General features: G+C 63.9%; 1 protein-coding gene across 2 annotated transcripts in view; it reads left to right on the forward strand.

Moving 5' to 3' along the window:
- The window catches only part of Kdm4b (lysine demethylase 4B), a 96,738-nt gene extending 75,013 nt beyond the window's left edge, over window positions 1-21,725 (forward strand). The window contains exons 11-24 of one of the 2 annotated variants that reach the window (XM_004865707.3): window positions 3,712-3,813; window positions 4,137-4,327; window positions 10,010-10,383; window positions 10,475-10,595; window positions 12,275-12,456; window positions 13,305-13,527; window positions 13,735-13,811; window positions 13,926-13,981; window positions 14,058-14,166; window positions 17,223-17,408; window positions 17,488-17,652; window positions 17,974-18,093; window positions 20,449-20,541; window positions 20,862-21,725. In XM_004865707.3, coding sequence (XP_004865764.1) covers window positions 3,712-3,813; window positions 4,137-4,327; window positions 10,010-10,383; window positions 10,475-10,595; window positions 12,275-12,456; window positions 13,305-13,527; window positions 13,735-13,811; window positions 13,926-13,981; window positions 14,058-14,166; window positions 17,223-17,408; window positions 17,488-17,652; window positions 17,974-18,093; window positions 20,449-20,541; window positions 20,862-21,059 — 2,197 coding nt within the window. In that variant the 3' untranslated portion in view covers window positions 21,060-21,725. The remainder of the gene's footprint in view (window positions 1-3,711; window positions 3,814-4,136; window positions 4,328-10,009; window positions 10,384-10,474; window positions 10,596-12,274; window positions 12,457-13,304; window positions 13,528-13,734; window positions 13,812-13,925; window positions 13,982-14,057; window positions 14,167-17,222; window positions 17,409-17,487; window positions 17,653-17,973; window positions 18,094-20,448; window positions 20,542-20,861) is intronic. The other variant, XM_004865709.3, reaches the window with a different exon arrangement.
- Window positions 21,726-22,074: the final 349 nt, after the last annotated feature.

Here is a 22,074-nt window from a genome sequence, read left to right on the forward strand (position 1 = left end):
ATGGCTGGGCACCGAGCCCCAGGGGCTCATGCAGCTGCAGCACTGAGCCACCCGCACCGAGCGCCGAGGAGACCAAAGGTTCTTCACCTTTCCCTGGGCTGATTTTCCATAACCGAGTCTTACTGGGCGACTCGAACCCCCCGACCCCCCACCCCGTTGGGGACACCTGTGTTTTCCTCGCCACCGTGCCAGGCCGAGCAGCTGTGTGCTGTCTGGTCCCCTTGCAGCCTGTATTGCCTTCTGTCACCTCCCACCTGGCCTTCTTGGGATGTCACACCACATGCACTTTCCCGGTCCCTGGGGAGACAGTGAGGGTGGGCACACCCCACCCTCAGCCTGGCTCCCAGACTGTCCTACTCCCAGCTTCTTCCGGCCACCAGCCAAGTGTGGCCCAGGTGTCCCTGCAGCCCCCCTGGCACCTTCAGCCACCTATGGACACCTCAGACTAGGAAGATGAGGGACAGCCCTTATGCTGCCTATGACCCGGGGGGGTGCGGCCCCACCTGCACCCTGGCTCGCTGCTCCCACCCCATCTGTGCTGCCTGCAGCCCCCAAAGAATGCATTGCCCAGGCCACAGGGAGCGATGACCTCGTGTCCTAGCTTCTTTCCCCCCAGGACTTGCAGGGGCCCTTGTTCCAGGGGCAGAGGAAAGAGGGTAAGGATCCACTGCCCTGGAGCCATGCACAGCCTGCAGCCCTGGTCACCCGAGTGCTGCTCCTTGGGCTGTGGGCTGTGAGCTCTGGGTTCCTTGGCGATGGGGCTACAGGCCGTCCAGCTGAGGACTGGGGATACCTGCTTTTGTCTTGAGCACAGTGGTGTTATCTGGACTTGGTCCCAGCACTTGTATAAATGAACCAAGTGACATCCAGCTCAGCCTGGCAGGTGACACACACTGGTCCCATTCTCTCCAGAAATACTGCTGAGCTGCCACGGGCCACCTCCCAGGACCAGGCACAGGGACAGAAGCAGGTGTGTGGGACCAGAAACTTGGATCCAGAGGAAAGGGGGCGAGCAGTGCCTGGAGTTTGTGCTTGCAGACAGGAAGAGAGGGAGGGATGGACCCACAGGCTGGGCAGGAGCGGTCATGCCAGGGCAGGTCAGGGTGTTTCAGGGTCCTGGCACCTTGCTCAGTGCCCCTGTGCCCACCCTGCTGTCTCCCTGCAGAACATGGGCTGCTCTGTGTCTGATGAGGCTGAGCCTGGGCGACTGGGCAGGAGGGAGGCGTTTTCCTGAAGCCTGGGAAGCCGGGTCCTCTCCCTGGGAATGGGGATGCTGTGGCCATCTCCGGCCGTGGCTCCCTTCAGTGGGCTGCTCACAGGGCCACCGATGAGTATTTCAGTACCTCAAGCAAGAGAATCAGCAGCTGGGATGCTGTGATCTGAGGCAGCTCCAGGGGAAGGCAGAGTGATGCGGAATGCCAAGGTCAGCGAGCACAGGGCACCGAGAAACTTCAGAAACAGCCCCTGAGTGGGAGGTCCCTTTGCATCCACCACAGAAGGGTGTGCTACCAGAAAAGCATGCTGGCCTTTGAGCAATATTAGTAAGGGCAGACCGGGAGATAGGGCTGGGCCCAAGGAGCTGCTTGGACGAAGACAGAAAGACGGAGGTGGGGAGCAGGGAGGCAAGTGTGTCAGGAAGCCTGGCCTCTAGTAGGAGTTTCAGCCAGAGAAAAGAGGGTCTCCAAGCCCAAAGGCTGTAGTTCCATGTCAAAGGTGTGCCACGGCGGGTAAGAGTCCCCATGCTGTGGCTCATCCCCGGGGACTTCCGTCTTGGCGCCCAGCAGGAGACCCCAAAGCTTCCAGCCCAAAGGATGAGGGGCCTGCCGGCCCGGGACTCAGCCTTCTTCCGCTTCGAACTGCAGCAAAGGCACCAGGCCTCGGCCAGCCGGGAAGGAGCAGCCAGACCCCCGCCTTAGCCCCGCAGTGCCCCTGATCCATCTACTTCCTCAGAAGACTCCCGGGGGATGTGCTCCAGCCACACGGAGTGGAAACCATGAGATTCTCTGAGAGAAGGCAGCTCCCAGGGAAGGCGCGTCCGAGGGGCTGGATTCCAGGGAGTACGTGCTGCTTGTCAGAAGTGATCACCATGCAAAGCCAGGGAAGAGACGCAACCGAGAGAAGAGGGGGCAGTGACTGCTCCCAGGGCAAAAGCTTGTGGACGGTGGTAAATGGATGCTAGTGCACACTGGGAGAACCTGGGGGCCAGACAGCCGCACCCTCTGCTTCTGTCCCGGGCAGTGGTGGAGGGACCCAGACACAGAAAATGGAGCTGCAGCCGAGGAAGGTGCCTGCAGGTAAAGAGAAGAAAGAACCGAGCATGGTGGTGCACAGCTGACATCCCAGCACTTGGGAGGCTGAGGCAGGAGGATCTCTGAGTTTGAGGCCAGCACGGGCTGCACAGTAGTTCAAGACCAGCCTGGACTACATAGGAAGACCCTGACACAAACAACAAAAATAAAAACTAGAGAAGCGAGAGAAGACGACCCTGCATCTGGGGAGGGCTGCAGCAGAGGGTTGGCATTTGGACACGGTGACTCCAACCCTGTGGGCACACTGGCCAAGGTCTGTTGCTCTGCATGGTGCAGCTGCTTTCTGTTTACACAGCCAGCTTCGCTGTTCTCAGTGGCCCAAGCCTGGGCCTGGGGCAGGTCTGCCCCAGGGAAGTCCCTGTGTCCTCACTCCCAGGGACCCTGAGCTCACAGCAGGAGCCGCCAGGTGGGCTTTGGGCCCAGGAGGCCCCTAGTCTGCTGCCTGGAAGTGGCCTCCAGGGCCAGCTCCCAGCTGGGAACAGGGAGGGGAGATCAGGGCCTGGAAGAGGTGGCCTTGAGGAGCCGAGGGCAGTTTGGGAAGCAGGCAGGTGAGTGGGCAGGAGGCCACCCTCTGTGGCTGGTGCTGGGCAGAAGGAGGCATCCATGTGATCCTCCGAGCCCTGCAGCCCTGGAGCTTCTGACCTGGAGGAACCTCTGGCAAGGGTGGGCTGGTAATTCCAGGGCTGCTGCCTGAGCCACAGGTGGCGTTGCTGGGAGGGGGCCCCGTCCCCCAGCCATCCCCTCTGTCAGGGCCCCCTGTCCCTCACTGCCACCCCACCTCCCATCTCACCCGCGCACCTGCGTGTGTGACATCCACCATGCCTTTGCCTGTGCCCTTGGAATGCTGCACCTGCTTTCTGCCGCTGGTCATCTTGTGGGGTTCATGCTACTGCCATCAAGTGGATCCCCCTGGGCAGGGACACATCCGAAAGCGCAGGCCACAGGGAGTGGTGACCTAGAGAGGAATAGGAGGGCCTGGCTTGGGCAGTGCCACACAGCCTCCCAGGGCCACTGCAGCTCTGCTGGGCCACCAGAAGGGCCAGGTGGATAACAGTTACGGGGGGAAGAAAGGCCAGCGGGGAGTCGGGCAGTGAGGTCAGGAAGCCCCATGGCCATGCAGGGAGGTGAGGGTGTAATCCACTGCCCCTGTTCCCGCCCTGCCCATCTGGAGCGCTGTCGGGGCCCCTGGCCCAGGCTCACTGCCTCTGCCCTTCTCCCCGTCCCCTCTCTTCACTGAGGCCTCCTTGGGCCTCCTCTGTCCCCGCCTCGAGGTGCGTCCCCGCACCAGGCTGGCCGACCCGGGCTCAGGACCCAGGGAGCTGGGGTCAGGGACAGATGCCTGAGATCAGCATGGGGGGTGACCAGAGTGCTAGAAAAAAACTCCCTGAAATTTACATTCTAGACAAATTAGTCTGAAGGAAAACAGACACTGGAGAAAGGCTGAGGAGGAGAGGAAACCCAGTCTAGAGAGGAGGAAAGAGCAGACCAAAAAGCCGGGGCTGGCGTAAGTGCACCTCCGTCGGTGGCTAGCATTTCACGCGGGCTGCTGTCCATTCGCATCTGCTCCTGTGTGACCCACCGCCCGGCTCCCGGAGCCCGAACTGTCCCGTCATCCACCAGGTGTCCATGGCATCCATCTCAGCTGCCATCAGCACCCGCTTGATACCCCACCCGCTCCCCTGTGTCCTCCTCCAGCCCTGACCAGGGCCCCTCATCCCCAGCCCTGAGGCTGTGCCTGCCGCTGGGTGGAGAGGTGGGCTCCATCCTGCCGGCAGTCCACAGCTGTCCCCTCCATCCCAGTCCTGCCTGACACTCCCCCCCCTCCAGGTCCCACCGGAAGCGCAGCCAGCCCAAGAAGCCCAAGCCAGAAGACCCCAGATGCCCAGGTGAGGGGGCAGCCGGGGTGGCCCTCCTGGAGGAGGTGGCAGGCTGCACCAAGGAGGAGGCCGCACCTGATGCTGACCCTGACGAGGAGGACGAGGAGCCGGCACAGGGCCAGGATGGCGAGGGTGCTGAAGGTGGGTCCCGGCCTCCTTCCCAGCATGTCCCGATGCTCTGTGTCCAGCAGTGGGGGTGGCTGACGGGCTGCAGTGGGGACAGCCTGGCCAGGAGCCTCCCTGGGAGCGGGGACCCCCTCCACAGGGGTGCCCTCCATCTCTAGGGCCCAGGAGCAGTGGCAGTGCCAGAGTGCCACCTGCAGGCTCAGGTTCTCAGCGACACCCCCTGCCAGCCACCCTGTGGTCCCCGAGGGCAAGGGTATTATCCTGTGGGGTTTAAGGTGCCCCCTCTCTGCCATCGATAGCGGTTTCTCCTTCCTGTGCCTGGGCTGTTTCTGGATCTACAGCAGCAGCCACCACACATACTCCCAGTGCTGCCCTGGTAGAAGGGTGGGGACAGGGGAGCCACCAGCTGGGCCCAGAGACTCAGGTGCCTGCAGGGGAGAGCTGGAGCATGAGTGGCTGAGGCACACTGCTCAGATGGGGCCGCTGGCAGGACCTGTCTGGCCAGGACAAAGCAGAGGCCAGCCTGGCCTGTCACCGCACTGCTAGACACGGACGGTCATCTGTGTAGAAAAAGCATTATGAGTCACAGCTGGTCAGAGACTCGGGGTCCAGCCGGGGTCCTGTGAGTCCCAGAGGGAGCCAGGGAGTGAACTGGGGACCCAGCCTAGGTCCCGGGAGTCGTAGTGGGCCAAGCAACACGGAGTCCAGCAGCGAGCGCCATTCACAGCAGCTGGGCAGCAAGGCCATCGCTGTACCACTCAGCATCTTCAGAGATGGCGCTGGGGATGAGAGCTGCTGCAGGAGCCCTACCTGCAGACGGTCCCTGTGCACGTCACCTGCAGGTTCACTGTGGTTCTCTCTGCTCACTGGGCACCCACGGCCCATCTCAATGCCAATGGCCCAGCCCCAGCGTGGAGAGGTGCAGGGGAGTGATGTGTGACCCCCCACACTGACCACTCTGAACAGTGACCACAGTCCCACGGCTTCACCACACACATTATTCCCTCAAACTTCGGCCTGGTAGGAGACTGACTCGGGCTCCTGGGCTGAGTCCAGGCGCAGGCGGCTGGGCTGCTCCTCCTCAGGCTCTGGGAGAACCTGGTGCCCTCCCGGCTCCTAGAGGCGGCCGCAGCCCTCGGCTCTCAGCCCCGTCCTCCATCTGCAGAGCCGGCAGTGCCATCTTCAGCCTCTCTCGGCCTCTCACGCTCCTGCAACTGCTCAGGGGGACCTGGGGGACGCTGGGCCCCGGTGGTCAGGATGAACCCCTCAGGGTCCGTCACTCAGCCCAGCTGCAGAGTCCTTTCTGCCATGGGAAGTGGCACATTCTCATCCCAGAGATTGGGGTGTGGACATCTTTGGGGGCCGTTACTCTGCTTGCCACCTGGCTTAAGAATTTGCGTCACAAAGACAGAATATTAGGAAGTTGTCATCATGAAATAGAATAAACCCTTAGCACCCTGGGCTGAGGTTGCATTAGTAAGCACACAGCAGAGAGACTGCCCGAGTTTGATCCAGGGGAAGTGAGGGCTCACTGAGGGAGTGGGAGGGGCTGCCTGCAGGCAGGGGTCGCATGTGGCTGCTGGAGAAGCATGGAAAGTGGTCAGAGCCCCTGAGGGAGGAGGCACAGGGTGACAGGTGCGATGGTCAGGCCCCCAGAAGTGTCCCTCATACTTGCCCAGCACCGCAGGGGTGACAGCAGGCAGCCCAAGTGGCAGTGTTGGATACGAATCAGCCCTGCCCCACTGTAGAGTGGCCTCAGCTCCTGCAGGGCCTCTGGGGGCGCGAGCATGGGGAAGGGGCAGGGCAAGGGAGACAGAGGATCCCCTTGCTGCTGTACAGCTGTGAGGAGGGGCACTGACTTGTGCCTGGCAGGCCCTGTGTTGTCACCTCGAGTCCCACCGGCTCCCAGCCGGGATGGGGGTGGCTGTGATGAGCCCCTGTGATGAGGGTAGGGCTGCTCTCTGGTTGTGGGTCCTGGGAGTGAGATCAGGGTGCAGGGGGGAGGTCTCTCGCAGGGACCCTCCCAGTCCGCATGCTGTGAACTCCCCCTTTCACTAGGACCCCATCCTACACCTCGTCCTGACTTCCGCAGTGACGCTGTTTCCAAATGAGGGTGCATGCTGAGTCCTGGGCTAGGACTTCCACGTAGGAGTTTTAGGGACAGGATGCTATCACTGCAGGGATCCCAGTCCTGGCTGCTGTGGTCCAGGGAGGGTGTGGGGTGTTCCTTGTTGCACCAGCATCCTTTGGGCCCTGCATCTACACTGTGAGTTCTCACAAACCCATGCTTCATGGCAGATTCGGGAGGTCCGACATGGGGTTGTGTTGAGTAGATAGGAGTTCTCCTGTCTCCTAAGCACATGTGAGGTAGGGCGAAGATGTGAGGTGAACGGTGACTTGGTGGATGTCCCTGAGGGACTGGTGAAGGGCAGGGAGGGGTGGCGGGGTGAGGAGGACCACGCTGCCCCTGCCGGGCTGGCTGAGGTGGGCATGGCAAGGCTTTCCTGGGCTTCCCTCACTGGCATGGTGCCCTTTGTCCCTTGTGAGCAGGTGGCAGGGGCTGCTGGCTGCAGGCTGACTGAGGACGGTCCCGGCTGGGTGGCTCTGCATGCCCCACTGATTAGTGAGGGAATAATGGCTCTTGTGTAATTAATTGGATTTTATTTTATGAATTGGCCTGGACCATCACCTGTTTGGGCACAGTGTGTCCCCACCCTGTCTCAGGATCCCCCTCCTTGGACCTGGGCTTTGCAGTGGCCTCAGCAGGCTCTGCGAGCCAGAGGATCACATGCAGGCTTCCTGCTGAGGCCCTTCTCCAGATGTCTGTGTTCCCTCCCAGCCCCAGCCACCTGATGGGAGGAACACTGACAAGCATAACCAGAGAATGGTGGCCTGTGGCTCCTCTGGGTGACAGGCAGGGCCACCAGGGACAGGGCCCTAGGGGACAGGGTGGGGTCTCCGCCTCCCAGCCTGGACACCTGTCCCCATGCTGTGGTGAAGGCCCTTTCCTGAGAGGAGAGGATGGAGGACTCAGGAGTCCCCCTGTCCCCGGCCCTTTTCCTGGGACATGACACAGACATGTCCTAGGGTGGACGGCAGAGTACTGGAGCCATTTCTGTCCTTGGCCCCTGGGAGTTGCAGCCGCCAGGGAGCCTTTGCGGGGTGAGGGCCGAGTGTTTAGTGTCATGTTCCCAAATGGAACGCAGCCTCATGCCTCATGGAGAGACTGGATCCTGGGGCTCGCATGGGTCCAGCATGGGCACTGCTGGGACCCCACTGGCAACCTGTAACCCCCAAGCCCACTCAAAGTAGCAGCCCCACCCCTAGCCCAGCATGACCCATAGCCTCCTGTGCCCAGGCCTGACCACTGCAGGAGGGTGGCCTGTGCCCAGCTGCAGAACCCCAGCCCCAGGCTGCCTCCGAGGCTGCTCTCCACCCCACCTCCTGCAGGCCCCATATCCAGAGTGGCCCAATGGGCAGTGATCGGCTTCTGGACCATGACGGCAAAGGCAGGGCCTGTGGGTGTGGTGCACCCAGGGACACCCAGTGCCTGCCGAGGGCCCTGGCTGGGAAGATGGGTGTGGTGGGAGTGACCCTCAGCAGGACCAGAGGGACCCTGTAGGGTGGGACCTGCTGGGCCAGGTCAGCCACAGAAGGAACCCACAGGCATCTCGTGTCCTGGGCGCCTTGGAGGTGGGGCCAGAGCTAGTTTCCTGGGAAATGTGGTGGTTTCCCAGCTGGCAGCCTCGGGCCGGAGTGGGTCTGTGTGGAGTGGTGTTGGTGCCCAGAGCCAGGAAGGCTGCTGAGCTCGACCCCGGGGGACACCGGCTGCGGCTCCCTCCGCTCTGGAGAAAGTCCAGGAGGGGCTGCCTGCCACCTTTCCATTTCTCCTGCCCCGCATTCGGGGTGATGGAGGTCCCAGGTTCTGTGCAGGGACCCACTGGGGTCCTCTGCCCCTCCTGTGAGACCGCCCCCTGGGGCAGGCATGGGGCTTGTAGTGGGAGTGGCAGGGGTCCCCATGGAGAGGCCCGAGGGATACCGGCACCTGGCATGCTGCCACCTTTCCAGGTGTTCCTCCGGGCCTTGGGCTTCTCCCTGCAAGGCGCTCAGGATGTGAGCTGGCCACTTGCTCTGGCTGCTTGGAAATTCAATGGAGGTGGGGTTTGGGGCGTGGGGACCAGGGGCTGAGGGCCAAGGGACAGCCTTTGCTTGGAGTATGTCCCCACCTTGTCTCGGGCCTGCACTGCAGCTGTGGCTGCCTCAAGTTTGTTCCAAGCAGAGCTTGCCTTGCTCACAAAGCAGATGCCCCTGTCCCCGAGGACCTGGCTGCAGGCCTGCGGGCTGTAGCTGCGTGGAAGGTGGGGTTCAGGTGAGAGCAGGGGGACCCCTGCCCCACTTCCTCACCCCAGTGCTGAGCACCACACGGCTGGGTGCTCTGAGGCCGTGTCCTGGGATCCCTCTCCGGGTCCCAAGACCTTGCTGCAGCCCCCCAGGGCAGATCTGCAGGCCCCAAGTGCAGAGTGGCATGGCACAGTGCTCCGGGTGCAGGCCCCAGCTGGCTGGGCATGGGCCCACCTTCCCCTCTGGCCAGCCCTCCCGACAGCCCCAGTGTTTTGGGGCTTCCTGGGATGTGCTTACCAAAGGTATAGGGGTGCAGGAGGAGCAGCCAGGTGGCCCTGTCCCCACTGTGGGCTGTGGGCAGGGAGTCACTGGCGGACACTAACCCACAGGCAGGAGAGGTGGAGGCCCGCAGTGTGGGGGCCTGAAGGGCTTACCTGGGACCTGTGTCAGTGCTGCCTGCCTCGTGCCTAGTGGCAGTCGGTCCCTCCCAACCCCCATGACCCGGACACATGCAGGGAGTGGGTAAACCCAGTGTGGTTGTAGCACAGTGGGTGCCAGGCTGGGTCTCCCAGGCTGGGGGTCTGGGACACCAGGATGCAGCTGGCCACCACCCAGCTGTCCACACACGAGCCACCAGTGCCAAAAACCGAAACCTGGTGGCTCCAGGCAGCACAGATCTGTCACCTCATGTCACCTCACCTCAGGGCTGGCCACCTGGCTCAAGTCAGTGTTGGCAGGGCTGCTCCTCCTAAGGCTCCAGGGAGAACCCAGGTCCCTGTCCCAGCTCCTAGAGACACCCCCAGCCCTCGGCTCATGGCACCATCTCTGCCTCTCTCTGCCTCTCACCCTCCCATGCCCACTTGGGGGGACCCTGGGGACACTGGGCCCGGGTGGCCAGGATGGTCCCCTGGAGGCCCATCACTTATTGCCATGTGCAGAGACTCTTGTCACAGGAGGTGACCTGGCCACAGGAGCCAGGGACCTGGATTTAGACATCTGTGGGGGCATGACTCTGCTGCCCACAGCCCCTGTCTTGCCTTTCTTGATTGACTACTGCACTCCTGTCCTGGCACCAGAGATGCCTCGCCTGCACCCTCCTGTCAGCTGTCAGGGGCTCCAGGCAGGGGCCTGCGTTTGCTAACGTGGAACCCTCACAGTGCAGCTACCCGGGAGAAGCAGGTCCTGTTCGCTGCAGTAACATGTCAGCTTGGTCCTCCGAAGCTGTGGAGGGCAGGAGCCTCTGACCGGGATCTGGTATTTGGGGACAGCTGAGAAGCAGCTACCCTGTGGTGCAGGCAGGGGCTTCTGAGACAGCGTGTGGCCCGGGCTCAGCCTGACCGCCGCCTCTCCCCACAGAGGACAGCAGGGGCAAGCCGCGGCCCGCCAAGCCCAAGGGCGACCGGAAGAAGAAGAGCTACGGGCCCCTCTCCCCGCAGCTACCACCCCAGGCCCTGCCGCCCCCGCCAGTCCTGGTCCCCGCCGAGGAGGCCACGAGGCTGCCACCCCCCCTGGAGCCCCCGACTGCCGAGGAGGGTCCCCCGCCCCCGCCCCTCAATGTGGTACCCCCTGAGGTGCCCAGCGAGGAGCAAGAGGCCAAGCCACGGCCCATCATCCCCATGTTGTACGTGGTGCCCCGGGCTTCTGAGCGCGACCGTGGGCCCCCGCAGGCCGCTCCCATGGAGCTGGCAGGGCCGGAGGACGAGGCCAATGCCCGTGGTGGCGAGGTGCAGGTAGGTGTCCTGTCCCTGCCAGGCCCTCTCCGGCGCCACCGCCCTGTTGCAGCCCTAGCCCGGGCCTCACAGGGTGTGGTCTGTGTCCCAGGTCCCATCCACCTTCTCCAAGCTGAAGATGGAGATCAAGAAGAGCCGGCGACACCCCCTGGGCCGGCCGCCCACCCGGTCCCCACTGTCAGTGGTCAAGCAGGAGGCCTCGAGTGACGAGGGTGAGCGCCCTTCCCTGCCCCGGGCTCTGTGCCTGCTCTGGGCTCTCGTTGGACCCAGGCCTGAAACACCATGGGCACCGTCCCCGGGTGACGCGGTGCTCTCGGCTGTGTGCGGCTGTCAGGACACATGAACACCGGCACTGTGGATGCTGGGCAGGTGTTGGGGGCTGCAGGATAGATAGGGCTGTGGCCTGCCATCCCTGACCTGGGCCCGGGGCACTGCCCTCAGGCTCCCTGGGGTCCTGTGCCCGCCATTGCCCACGGCCTGCAGGCCTGCCAGGCTCCCCGCCGCGTCCTCTCGGCCGGGTCCATTCGGCTGCCCCTCACCGCGTGGATCTGCACCACTGCACACGGTGGGCCCGTTCCAGTGACCCCTGAGCAGCAGCACATGTGGCCACACCTGTTCCAGGCCAGAGCTGGGTACAGTAGAGCTCACAGCCATGGGTGTGTGGTTGCCCTCCTGGCTCTAGCCTCATTCCTATGGAAACAGCCTCACACCTGCCCTGTCCATCAGCAGAAGGAGCCAGCAGCCACCGGTGTCTCCTCATGGCCTCGGGCTGCCCTGAGGTTACACAGGAAAGCTGGCTAGAGGAAAACCTCTGGGGTCACCCTGGGTGGGTGGCCTTGTCGGAGTCACCAAGGCCCATCCTGCCCCCAGTCCACCCTGAGAGAGTGCCGAAACCGGCCACATGGTTTCCACCTGGCTTCAGCCCTCTCTTGAGACCCTCATATAATCTGAAAACCTCTCAGATGGCACCTTTCGTCCTGGGTCTGGCTGGAGGGCTCGGGAGGAGGGGTTTCTGGAAGTTCCGGGGTGGAGGGTCCAGGCGTGGCCCCAGGGCCACCTCAGAGCCAGGCTCTTTCCAGAAAGCATCTCCAGGGCCGTGAGGGCTGGCAGTGCCCCACCCTGCAGTCCAAGGCAGCCCTGAACGAGGCCCTGTGCCCCAGACCCAGTGCCGTCCTGAGCCCATGGCTCCGCCAGAGCCCCAGGCACAGGTCTTGGCAGGGCATCCTTGCCCTGAAGCATCCTACGTCCTCCTCAGGGTCCCCTCCATTGACCCAGGCCCAGGAACCAGGATGACATGGGGCTGTTTGGAGGAGGGGGAGCCCCAGCAAGGAGAACCCTTCTTGGGGACACCACCCTGAGTCTGCAGGACATGTGGGTGGGGTGTGGGGAGACTGGAACAGCTGGCTGGTAACAGGGACATCTGGGGACAGTGGACAGGAGGGTGTGTGTGAGCTCAGCCTCGGGATTCTCTGGAGGCTGCGGGTCCGGTCTGTGTTCCCTCCCTGGTTCCCACTGTGCCCAGCAGCCCTGTCAGCTCAGGTTGCTCAGGGGTTGCACAGCTGACGCTTGGTCCCCAACGCCAGGAGGGATCTGCAGGGCACGGCGGGGGCCACGAGGGAACAGAAGGTCCCCATGTCTCTGAGTTGCCCGCCAGACCCTGGCCTGGATGCAGGTAGATTCCTGGCTGTGGAGGGTCCTGGGTCCTTGGCCTGCAGGGCCCCAGCCACTCGTCCAGGGAGGCCTGGAGGGCGAGGGGCTTGGCCCATATTGGCACACCCAGCCTCCTGAGGGAAGCAGGTCCTGAGACAGGACCCAGGGCACCACGAGGAGCCCGTGAGCAGTGGGCCCACCTCCGGCAGGGTTTCACTTGCCTGCCTGCCCGCCCTTTCAGAAGCCCTGCCCTTCCCCAGTGGAGAGGAGGACGTGGGTGACCCCGAGGCCCTGCGGCCGCTGCTGTCTCTGCAGTGGAAGAACAAGGCAGCCGGCTTCCAGGCCGAGCGGAGGGCCAACTCAGCAGCCGCGCTCACTGAGCCCTACTGCGCCATCTGCAGCCTCTTCTGCCCCTACAGCCAGGTGGGCACGGGCGCTGGCCTCTCTGTGGAGGTGGGGTGGGGGTGGGCCGAGAGGGGCTGGGGCCTGTGACGGGGGGGGAGCCCGGAGCCATGTCCTGGGCCTTGTGCTTCCCAGACTGGCTCCCTCTGTCCTGTTACCTGGGCTGAGAGTTTGGGCTCTGCTCCCATCTGCCCTCTGCTATCGGCTGCCAGGTTCTGCCCGCTCTTCCTTTTTGGGGGATGGGTACCGGGGATCGAACTCGGGGACCTTGCGGTTGCCAGGCAGGTGGCGGAACCACTGCGCTAGGCCAGGGATTTAGCTACGTGGTGCCTCCGCCTGCCTTGCAACTTCAAGGGCCCGAGTTTGATCTCTGGTACCCCCAGAAAAACTTTTGGAGAATGATCTCACTAGGTTGCCCAGGCTGGGCTCAAGCTTTCCATCCTCCTGCCTCAGCCTCCCAGATACCTGGGGTGACAGGTGTGAGCCACTGTGTGTGGTTTGGCTGCTTTGCCTCTTAATCCTTTGCATCCTCCCCGAGTCTTTGTGCCCCAGGGGCAGAACCATGTGTCATGCTTGTGCCCAGCTCTGAGCCCTGGGAGGCAGTGTGCAGGGATGTGTGCCTTGTGGCTGTCCCCAGGCCCCGGCCCTCTGGAGACAAACCAGTGTGATTTCCAGACCCGCTCTCTCAGCACGCTCGCAACCCTTGGCGCTGCTGGGAGCCCCGCCACAGCCGGTGGGGAGCGTGGTGGCTGCCTTGGGTGGGGTCCAGGCCCAGGTGCTGCTGCTGCTGCTGCTTGGGGACCGGGTCTCCGGTGAGGCCCTGGAGGGCGCAGGGCCTCTGCCCTCACCGAAGGTCCCCTCCCCCGCAGTCCCTGCAGACAGAGAAAGAGGCGCCCCTGGCCTCTGTCACTGAGGGCCCGCCAGCCCCGCCGCCTTCCAGGTGCGGCCTGAAGACGCGGCCCCTCATCCCCGAGATGTGCTTCACCTCCAGCGGGGAGAACACCGAGCCACTGCCTGCCAACTCCTGCGTGGGTGACGATGGCACCAGCCCGCTGATCGCCTGCGCCAAGTGCTGCCTGCAGGTCCATGCCAGTGAGTGCCGGCCGCGAGGCGGGGAGGGGCAGTCTGGTGTCTGTCCCTCGGCAGAGCAAGATGCGGCGGCCTCTGTGTAGGTTCGCCCCGCGCTCTTCCTGTGCGGCCCACGCCTGCCCCCGGCGCTCTCCTGCGCCATGGTGGGTGTGGAGACGTCGCCTTAAATGCCGCCCTGTGGGTCCCAGTGTCCCCGTCTCCCTCTCGCAGGCTGCTACGGCGTGCGCCCCGAGCTGGTCAAAGACGGCTGGACGTGTTCCCGGTGCACGGCCCACGCCTGGACAGCGGTAACTGGCCCTCCGCGCGGGGACGGGGTGGGCCCGGCCTCGGTCTCCCTGCCCGTGCACCCAGGACCAGGACGCGCGGTCGGTCGGCGCGGCCTCACCCGCCTCTCCCCACAGGAGTGCTGCCTGTGCAACCTCCGGGGCGGCGCCCTGCAGACGACCACCGACCGGAGGTGGGTGCGGCGCTGCCCCCCTGGGTGGGTGCTGAGGGAGAGGCGTCTCCTAGAGCCCCGTCCACCTTGCCCGCAGGTGGATCCACGTTATCTGCGCCATCGCCGTCCCCGAGGTGCGGTTCCTGAACGTGATTGAGCGCCACCCCGTGGACATCAGTGGCATCCCCGAGCAGCGGTGGAAACTGGTAGGTCAGAGGCCCGGGCCCATGCTGCGACCCCTCAGCGCGCGGGGCACTTGTCAGGCGTGCTGCGGCCGCGGGGAGCAGGCGTGGGGCCTGTGGTGTTGGCACTGTAGGTTTGGGGCCCTCTCCTCAGGCGCCAGGTACAGGCGTCACGGACACACAGGGTGCGGTCACCAGCGCGTCCCTGCTCAGAGGTGCTCTGTGCGACCCGGGCGAGCACGCACGGCTCCTCACTTGGTTCCACGGGCAGCAGCTCGCTTCACACCGGCTGGTGCATGGCATGACGCCTGCCCCTCCCTGCCTTCTTTGCAGCCCCTGTTCCTGTTTATACCCCTGGCAAAAGACCAGGCAGGGTTTGGCCTTTGTTTGGGTCCTGGGGATGGAGCCCAGGGCCTCCTGCATGGTAGGCAAGCACTCACCACTGAGTGCACCCGGCCCTTGTATTATTTTGAGACAGTTGCCAAGTTGCCCGTCTGGGCTACAACTCAGGATCCTCCTGTCTCGGCCTTGTGAGTAGCTGGAGTGGCAGGCATGTGTCACGGCGCCAGCTAACGTTTTCTTTCTTCTGAGGGCTAATATTCTGCCCTGTGAAGGGACCCTGTCTTCTTTATCCATTCCTCTGTTGATGGGCACTTGGGGAGGTTCGTGAACAGCACCGCAGAGTGCGGCGTGGTGTGCATGGCTCTATGGACTGTGAACTCCTAGCAGAGGAGTCACCGCCACGCACATTTGAGCTTTGGTTTGGTTTTCTGAGACAGCACCAGGGCCTTTCTGTGACGGCTGCGTGGCTCTTGTTCCGGCCTAGCAGGGGTGCCACACCGTCTCTTTGTGGCTTTGATCTGCCCTTCCCTGGTGGTGAGAGGCGCCAAGCCTTCCCACCTTTCTGCCTGCCGCCTGTCCATGCCTCTCTTTGCAGAAATGTCTGTCAGGTCTCTGCTCGCTTTTCGTCGGCTTCCTGGGCTTTGTGCTGCTAAGCTGAAGGCATTGTGTCCCTGGCCCCTTAGGGGTGCACTGAGGCTCCCCCTTAGGAGCCCAGTCCATCCCTGGCAGGCTCCCTCTCCTGTCTCTCTGAGGTCGCCCTGGAGGAGGCCCAGGAGCAGGTCTGAGTTTGGCTGGTGTCTGGCTGTGCGGCTCGGGCTAGCTTCCTAGCCTCTCTGTGCCTCATCTCACAGAGAGCAGTGGCTGCGGCTGCCTGGGCACCTGCCTGCCACGGCCCCTCCCCGGGACGCCACGCCTGTCTGTCCCTGCTTTCCAGCCACACCAGCTGACATGGGAGGCCCTGGAGTGGGGACCACCTGGGTGGGCTGAGCCTGTGGCCACGGGGCCCATTTGCAAGTGTGTGGCTGCCAGCCTGGATGGCACGGCGGGGCAGCTCGGGGCGGCAGCAGCAGGTGGCACCTCCGCGGTGGCAGTGACTCAGTCCACAAATGCAGGCAGGAAGGCCTCTTATTCAGGAGGAGTGATGGAGCAGCGCGGGCGCCAGTGATAAATCCTCCCTCCAGACGCTTTATGGATCTTCTGACATTTCCAGCAAGCAGCCTCTTCATCGCGAGCACTTGTAACGATGAATTAAAAATCCTTTTACACGGGCCCGCGTGTCCTGCCTAATGGGGCCGTGTACCGTGTAGGCAGCGCACTTAACTCCTGCACACCCGGCCTGCTTGTCCCCATCTCCTGGCTCCCTCCAAGGCCTCCGGGGACCATGGCCTGGCCAGGTGTGTGGTGACTGGCGGGGGGGGTCCTGGCCACCAGCACCACGCCCCCAAGAAACAGGAAGTGCAGGCCTGGCTGGGCCCTGGGGGCCAGGTGCAGGGAGCCAGCCGTACCCACTCTGCACAGCCTGCTCCAGTGCGGGGCGGGGTCAGCCTCTGAGGTAGGAAAGGGCTCTCCACTCCGGGGCATGCGCACACGGGCATATGTTCCTCCTGACGCACAGACCCAGCCTAAAGAGCTGCCCCCAGGCCTGGGAGGGACTCCTGTGGTGCCCAGGCACGGTAGCCCCGGGCTTCTCCTGGGCTGTGTCTGGGCCGGCTGGGGCTGGTCTAGGGTGCCATCTGTGCACCAGCGTGGAGCAGGGACCCAGCCTCGAGGCGGAGGCTGCCAGGCCCGCCACACATCAGCACCAGGCCCTGAGCCTGAGAGCTGGGTATTGACAGTTTAATAATGAGATCTCATTGCCATCGATCTGATCCTCGAGTGCTTCGGAGCTGCTGAGCTGCTGCGGCCCGGCCCGGCCCGGCCCGAGGCTGGTGCTTATCTGGCCTTTGAACATGGTTTGAACAGTGATAAGGGCTGCTTAGTAAACGAGCTCACCTCTGTGAGGCAGCCGCCTAGGCTGTGGCTCCAGGGCCTCCGGGGCACAGAAAGGCCGTGTGGCTCTACTCCAACACTGCCCCATTACCACGGAGGCTGCCCCGCTGCCTTGGCTACAGCTGAGCTGCAGGCCCTGGTTCTGACTCCTCTCCCGGTGCTGAGATGGTCCCAGGCCTCGTGCTGCTGAGGGGCATCCCGGCCCAGTCCGCCCACCTAAAATGCAGGTGTTTAGTGTATTTACAGCTGCAACCTTCACGACTCAATTCAGAACATTCCCTCACCCCAAAGGAAGCCCCATCTGTCCCCATGAGCAGTCCCCCGTCCCTTCCCATCCCCAAGTCCACTTCCTGTCTCTGGAGTTGGCTGTCCTGGGTGTTTCCTGTCCATGGGGCCCATGCTGTCCCGTGTCTGGTGTCTCTCACTGAGTACAGCTTGCTCAGGGTCCCTCCATGCCTTGGCAAGTGTCACAGCCTTGCTCCTGTCCTGGCCAAGTGGTGTCATGTGGCTGACCCTGTGTGCCCCTGTCCAGCCCTCGATGGACACTGCTGCTTTCGCCTTTTGCCTTTGGAGTGCCTCACGTGTTTGCCTCCCTTATTCTGGGGTGCTCCTGGGGCCCCATTTCCCAGCCTACTCATGGGGCAGGCAGATGTAGCGGTGCTGGTGAGACCCTCCCCAGGTCGGCTGGGGGCTTGACGGGGGCAGTTGGCCATCGGTCCTGGGGTACAGTGAGCCCTGTGCCCCCACAGAAGTGTGTGTACTGCCGCAAGCGGATGAAGAGGGTGTCAGGCGCCTGCATCCAGTGCTCCTTCGAGCGCTGCTCCACCTCCTTCCATGTGACGTGTGCGCGGGCTGCGGGGGCGCTGCTGGAGCCCGACGACTGGCCCTATGCCGTGTCCATCACCTGCCTCAAGCACAGGGCGGGTGGCCATGCCGTGAGTGTCCCCATGCCCCATCCTTCCCGCCCTGGCTGCCCCCGCCCCCTCCCCCGCTGACCAGCGCCCTCCCCCCCAGGCCCAGGCCCTCAGGGCCGTGTCCCTAGGCCAGGTCGTCATCACCAAGAACCGCAACGGGCTCTACTACCGCTGCCGCGTCATCGGCACCACCACGCAGATCTTCTATGAGGTGAACTTCGACGACGGTTCCTACAGCGACAACCTGTACCCTGAGAGCATCACGGTGAGTGTGGAGCCCTCCGTCGTGGGAAGGCCGTGGCCCATGGGTGGGGTCTGCGCTGGGGCCCGGGGCGGCTCCTGCAGGGCCAGCCTCTATGGCCAGCATCCTGTATAGACAGCTGGGGCACAGCCCTGCTCCTCTGGTTCCCCGTCCCCTGTGACCAGCGCCTCACCCAGGCCTGCAGGCTGGTGCTGGTGCAGAGTTCACCGATGTCTTCCAGGCCTGGCATCCCTCATGGGCACCCGGACACACAGCCGGGCAGCGCGGCTGGCGCTGCCCGGTGCCCCAGTGTGGCCTGCTCATGTCCCCGCCTTCTGTCTGCAGAGTAGAGACTGCGTGCAGCTGGGGCCCCCACCTGAGGGCGAGCTCGTGGAGCTCCGGTGGACAGACGGCAACATCTATAAGGCCAAGTTCATCTCCTCAGTGACGAGTCACATCTATCAGGTAGGGGCCTTGGCCGTCCTGTGGGCCCAGCGTGTCTGGGAGACCGGGCCGGCTGGAGGAGCACAGGCTGCACTGGCTTGGACGCGGTGGTGGGGTCCTGGCCTGACGTGGCCATCGTTGACATCCCTGTGGGGAAGCCTTGCTCTGGGCAGCATGGAGCCTGGGACCTCGTGCACGCTGAGCATGTGCTGTGCAGCGAACTGGCCCCAGCCCCCTTAGCCTTTGTAAAGCACTCTGTGCCCCAGCTTCTGACTTGAAAGTGTACTTTTAGAGCAAAGTCCCTCACAGTTTAGCAATGAGACACTTGTTGCTGACCCTCGGATATCACACGTGCCCTGTGGTCCCTGTTCACAGAGCGTCCCCAAGGGTGACATCACTGTCCCTGTGTCACCCTCTTCTTGTCCCGGCCCTGGCTTGCTGGGTGGGAACAAGTGACATCAGCCACCCCACGTGTCCCACCCAGCAGGAGGAGGGGGAGGCAGTGAGTGGCCCTTACAGAGGGTCCCAAGGCTGCTGCTGGGAGGAAGCACTGCACCCCGACAGAGCCACCATCCCACGTGGCCCTGTGTGGCCCTCCCTGCTCTGGCCGGCCCCAGCCCCCTCTCTGTTCAGGGCAGGCAGAGGGTGCTGCATTCAGTGTGGCTGGGTTTTCTGGTAACTGTCGCTGGGAATGTGGCTACACCCCAAACCCTACATGAGGGGCTTCAGGCTCTCAGGACCAACTGGCCCATGCCCAGCTGTGCCAAGCAGTAGGGGCCCCACCAGAAGTCCCACCACAGACCCCCAGCATCACCCACCTCCGATGGCCTCGCTTCTGTGTGGAGCCGCCTGTGTGCAGTCCCAGGAGGGTCGTCCATGCTACATGGGGCTGAGACCAAGGGAGAAGCCAGTTTGCATCCAGAGCCAGGCCAGGGCCTGCCAGGGAGGAGGGACCGGAAGCAGGCGCCTCAGGGAGCTCTCCGGACTCAGCTGTCATGGTGGCTCTTCCGACAGCGCAGAGTTCAGGGCAGCCTCGTGTGTGGGGTGGCCGGAGAGCGCAAGGCCACCAGAGGGCTCTGAGTCAGTACTCTGCCTCATGTGCCCCTGCCCTGTGCGCCAATGGCACCGGGACCTGTGGTCTCATCTCGGAGTGGCCCGGCCCAGCAGGGGTCCGTGAGCCTTGGCAGCCGCCAAGGGAGGGGTCTCAGGGGACCCTGTGCAGTGCTCTGCCATCAGACTCATGAGGTGCAGGGGTGCCCTGTGTCCCCAGGCCCACTGCTACCCAGAGGCCCCTCAGGGCTCCTGATCATAGGTGTGACATTACCCTCTGAGTACGCCCTGAATAACAGGGCTGCAAGGGCCTGGCCCTGTGCATCTGGCCCCGCTTCCTGTCAGGAGCCTCTGACAGCAGATGGCACACCTGCGTCCCACTGCGTGAGGCAGGACAGTGTCAGGGACCCCTCTCCATACAGCAGCTCGTCACCCACCCACAGTACATAAATAAAGACATAAGTGGTAGTTGCTGTCCGGATTTCAGGGAGCAGAGGCAGAACTGGGGGATCCAGGAGGGCTCAGGGCCAGCACACTTGAAAGGAAACCCAAGGTGGCGCCCGGCAGCACGTCCCCAAAGGAGCCAAGGAGCCCTGAAGCTCTGGGGTCAGCTGTCACCACCAGGCCAGCGACAGATGAGGACCCAGAGCTACCAGAGGCAGTTGTCATGCGACCTGAGAGGCAGTCTGGTGCCAGTGCTGGGAACGTGGTGGGGACGACCCTGTCCCACGGAGGCTGTGAGGCGGGCAGGGTGGTGTGGGGAGACGGCTGTGATGAGCATGTAGGGAGGTGTGGCAGACGGCATGGCCCAGTGGACCCCTCGGCATGGCAGCCTGACAGAGCCGGAGCTGTGTGGGCACTGGCAAGGCCGGGATGGCAGGTCCGCTGGTATCCATGGGAGCCAGACAGGGAGCAGGTGCACGTGACACTCACACGCCAGGCCTTCGGGACCCCGGGACACTGAGCACAGCTCTCCACGCGGGACCCCAGGTGCCTCCTGAGAGCTCCACGCATGTAGCACTGCGGCAGCCCAGGTCCAGCTCCACAGTCCTGTGACTTCCTGCAGTGATGAGGGAGCCCTTGGCTGGCTCAGAAGGCTACGAAACCGCTGCCTAAAGAGGCCTCAGAGATGGGTGCGGACGGAGGTCTGACACGCGCCTGCCGCTCTCCGGCTGGGCCTCGGGCACACAGCCTGGTGCCTGTCTCTGGGTCCTTCCCCGGAGCTGGACTGCCCCTGCCCGCGGCTGGCTGCCTCCAGGTGGCCGGCGTCGTCACTGCCTGCACTGTGGGGCCCGGGCAGAGGGCCTGAGAACTGTGTCCCGGCAGGTGGAGTTTGAGGACGGGTCCCAGCTCACTGTGAAGCGTGGGGACATCTTCACCCTGGAGGAGGAGCTGCCCAAGAGGGTGCGGTCCCGGCTGGTGAGTGCCCCCTTCCTGGTGGGAATGGGATCCTCAGGCGGTGTCACCATCCCCTCCTGGTCAGCCGTCCAGCTGGGAGGCCTGTCCGCTCCCTCCCTCCCGGCTCGTGTGTGCCGGACAGCAGCGTGGGACGCTGGGGTGGGACAAGGGTCCCCCAGTGGCCACCGCGGCCCGGCAGCAGCAGCCCACAGGCAGACTGTAGTCGCGCCTGCCAGGCTGCTGCCTGAGGGCTGAGCGTGGCCTCTTGGCGGGCAGAGTGGGGTTGGGTTGCTCTCGAGGGGCCGAGCCTGCGCTGACCGCCTGCCCCTCGGTCTCTGCAGTCACTGAGCACAGGGGCGCCGCAGGAAGCCAGCTTCGAGGGTGAGGAGGTAAAGGCTGCCAAGCGCCCGCGAGTGGGCGCCCCGCTCCCTACCACCTCCCCTGCCGCCGAGGACTCAGGGCGCGGCCCGGACTACCTGGCCTTCGGGGAGAGCCTCCTGCAGGGGCAGGCCCAGGCCCGGCCCGGGGTCCCCTTCTAGGATGTGGCTGCCGGCCACCCTCAGCCCCACAGGGCAGGTGCCCCCAGGGTCTCCTGGGGCGAGGCCACCTCCGTACCGCGGGCGCCCCCTGCCTGAGGGCAGGAGCAAGGGACGGTGCGGCCCGGACTCAGGGAGCAGGGCCCCAGGCCCGCCGCCCACGCCCCTCAGATTCAGGCCCTCGGCCCTGTTCTCCTCCTAAAGGTGCTACCGCCCCGCCCCACCGAGCAGCCTGCAGACGGGACTGTGCACACCGCCTTTGTGAGGCTCTTTCTATAGAAGTATTGTTTAAAAATTAAGAAAAACGGGAAACAACAGGCAGAAGCCCCCACAGTTGTTTTTTCTAGATTTGTGGCTTTAAAACCAATGCATTCTTTTCCACAGCGCCGAGGCGCCAGGGATGAGGTCCCCACGACACTGTTCATGTTTGTTTAAAATCCCACCATCTGCCGAGCAGGCCGAGGGGAGGCTTGGCCCCCGTGTCTTAGTGACCCGGGTGGGGAGCCTGGAGGGGCCAGAGTGGCGGGCGCCCGTCTGGCCATCACCCAGTCCCGCCCGCCTGGCTGTCCTGGAGCCCTCCACTGCCCACCCTCCGTGGCGGCTGCCCCCAGGGTCCCAGAGCTGCCTCTGGCCTGCTCAGATCTTTGCAAATAAACAGTCACCCCTGGATTTCTGTTCATGCTGAGTCATTCCCCGGGGGCAGGTGTGTGTGTGTGTGTGTGTGAGTGTGTGTGTGTCTGTGTGTGTGTGTGTGTGTGTGTGTCCGTGTGTGGGGGGGGTGGGGTGGGTGGGTGTGTGTAGCCGGGGCCCTCTGCCCCATCGTATGTGGTGGCACCTGGATCCCGGGAGCAAGGAGCCTAAGAAGATGGGACGTGGGTAGGCCAGGCCCTGGAGGTGGCCCAGGTCTGCCTGTGCCATACACACAAGGCTGGTGTCCGGGGACACCCTCCCGCCCTGCCACCGTGTGCCGTCATTGTGACTGGGGTCTGTGAGTATCGGAAAGAAGGGGCCCCTGCCT

This window comes from Heterocephalus glaber, unplaced genomic scaffold (genome assembly GCF_053883595.1).
Source record: "Heterocephalus glaber isolate CG9 unplaced genomic scaffold, H.glaber_assembly_v1.0 deba00001760, whole genome shotgun sequence".
Lineage (NCBI taxonomy): Eukaryota > Metazoa > Chordata > Mammalia > Rodentia > Bathyergidae > Heterocephalus > Heterocephalus glaber.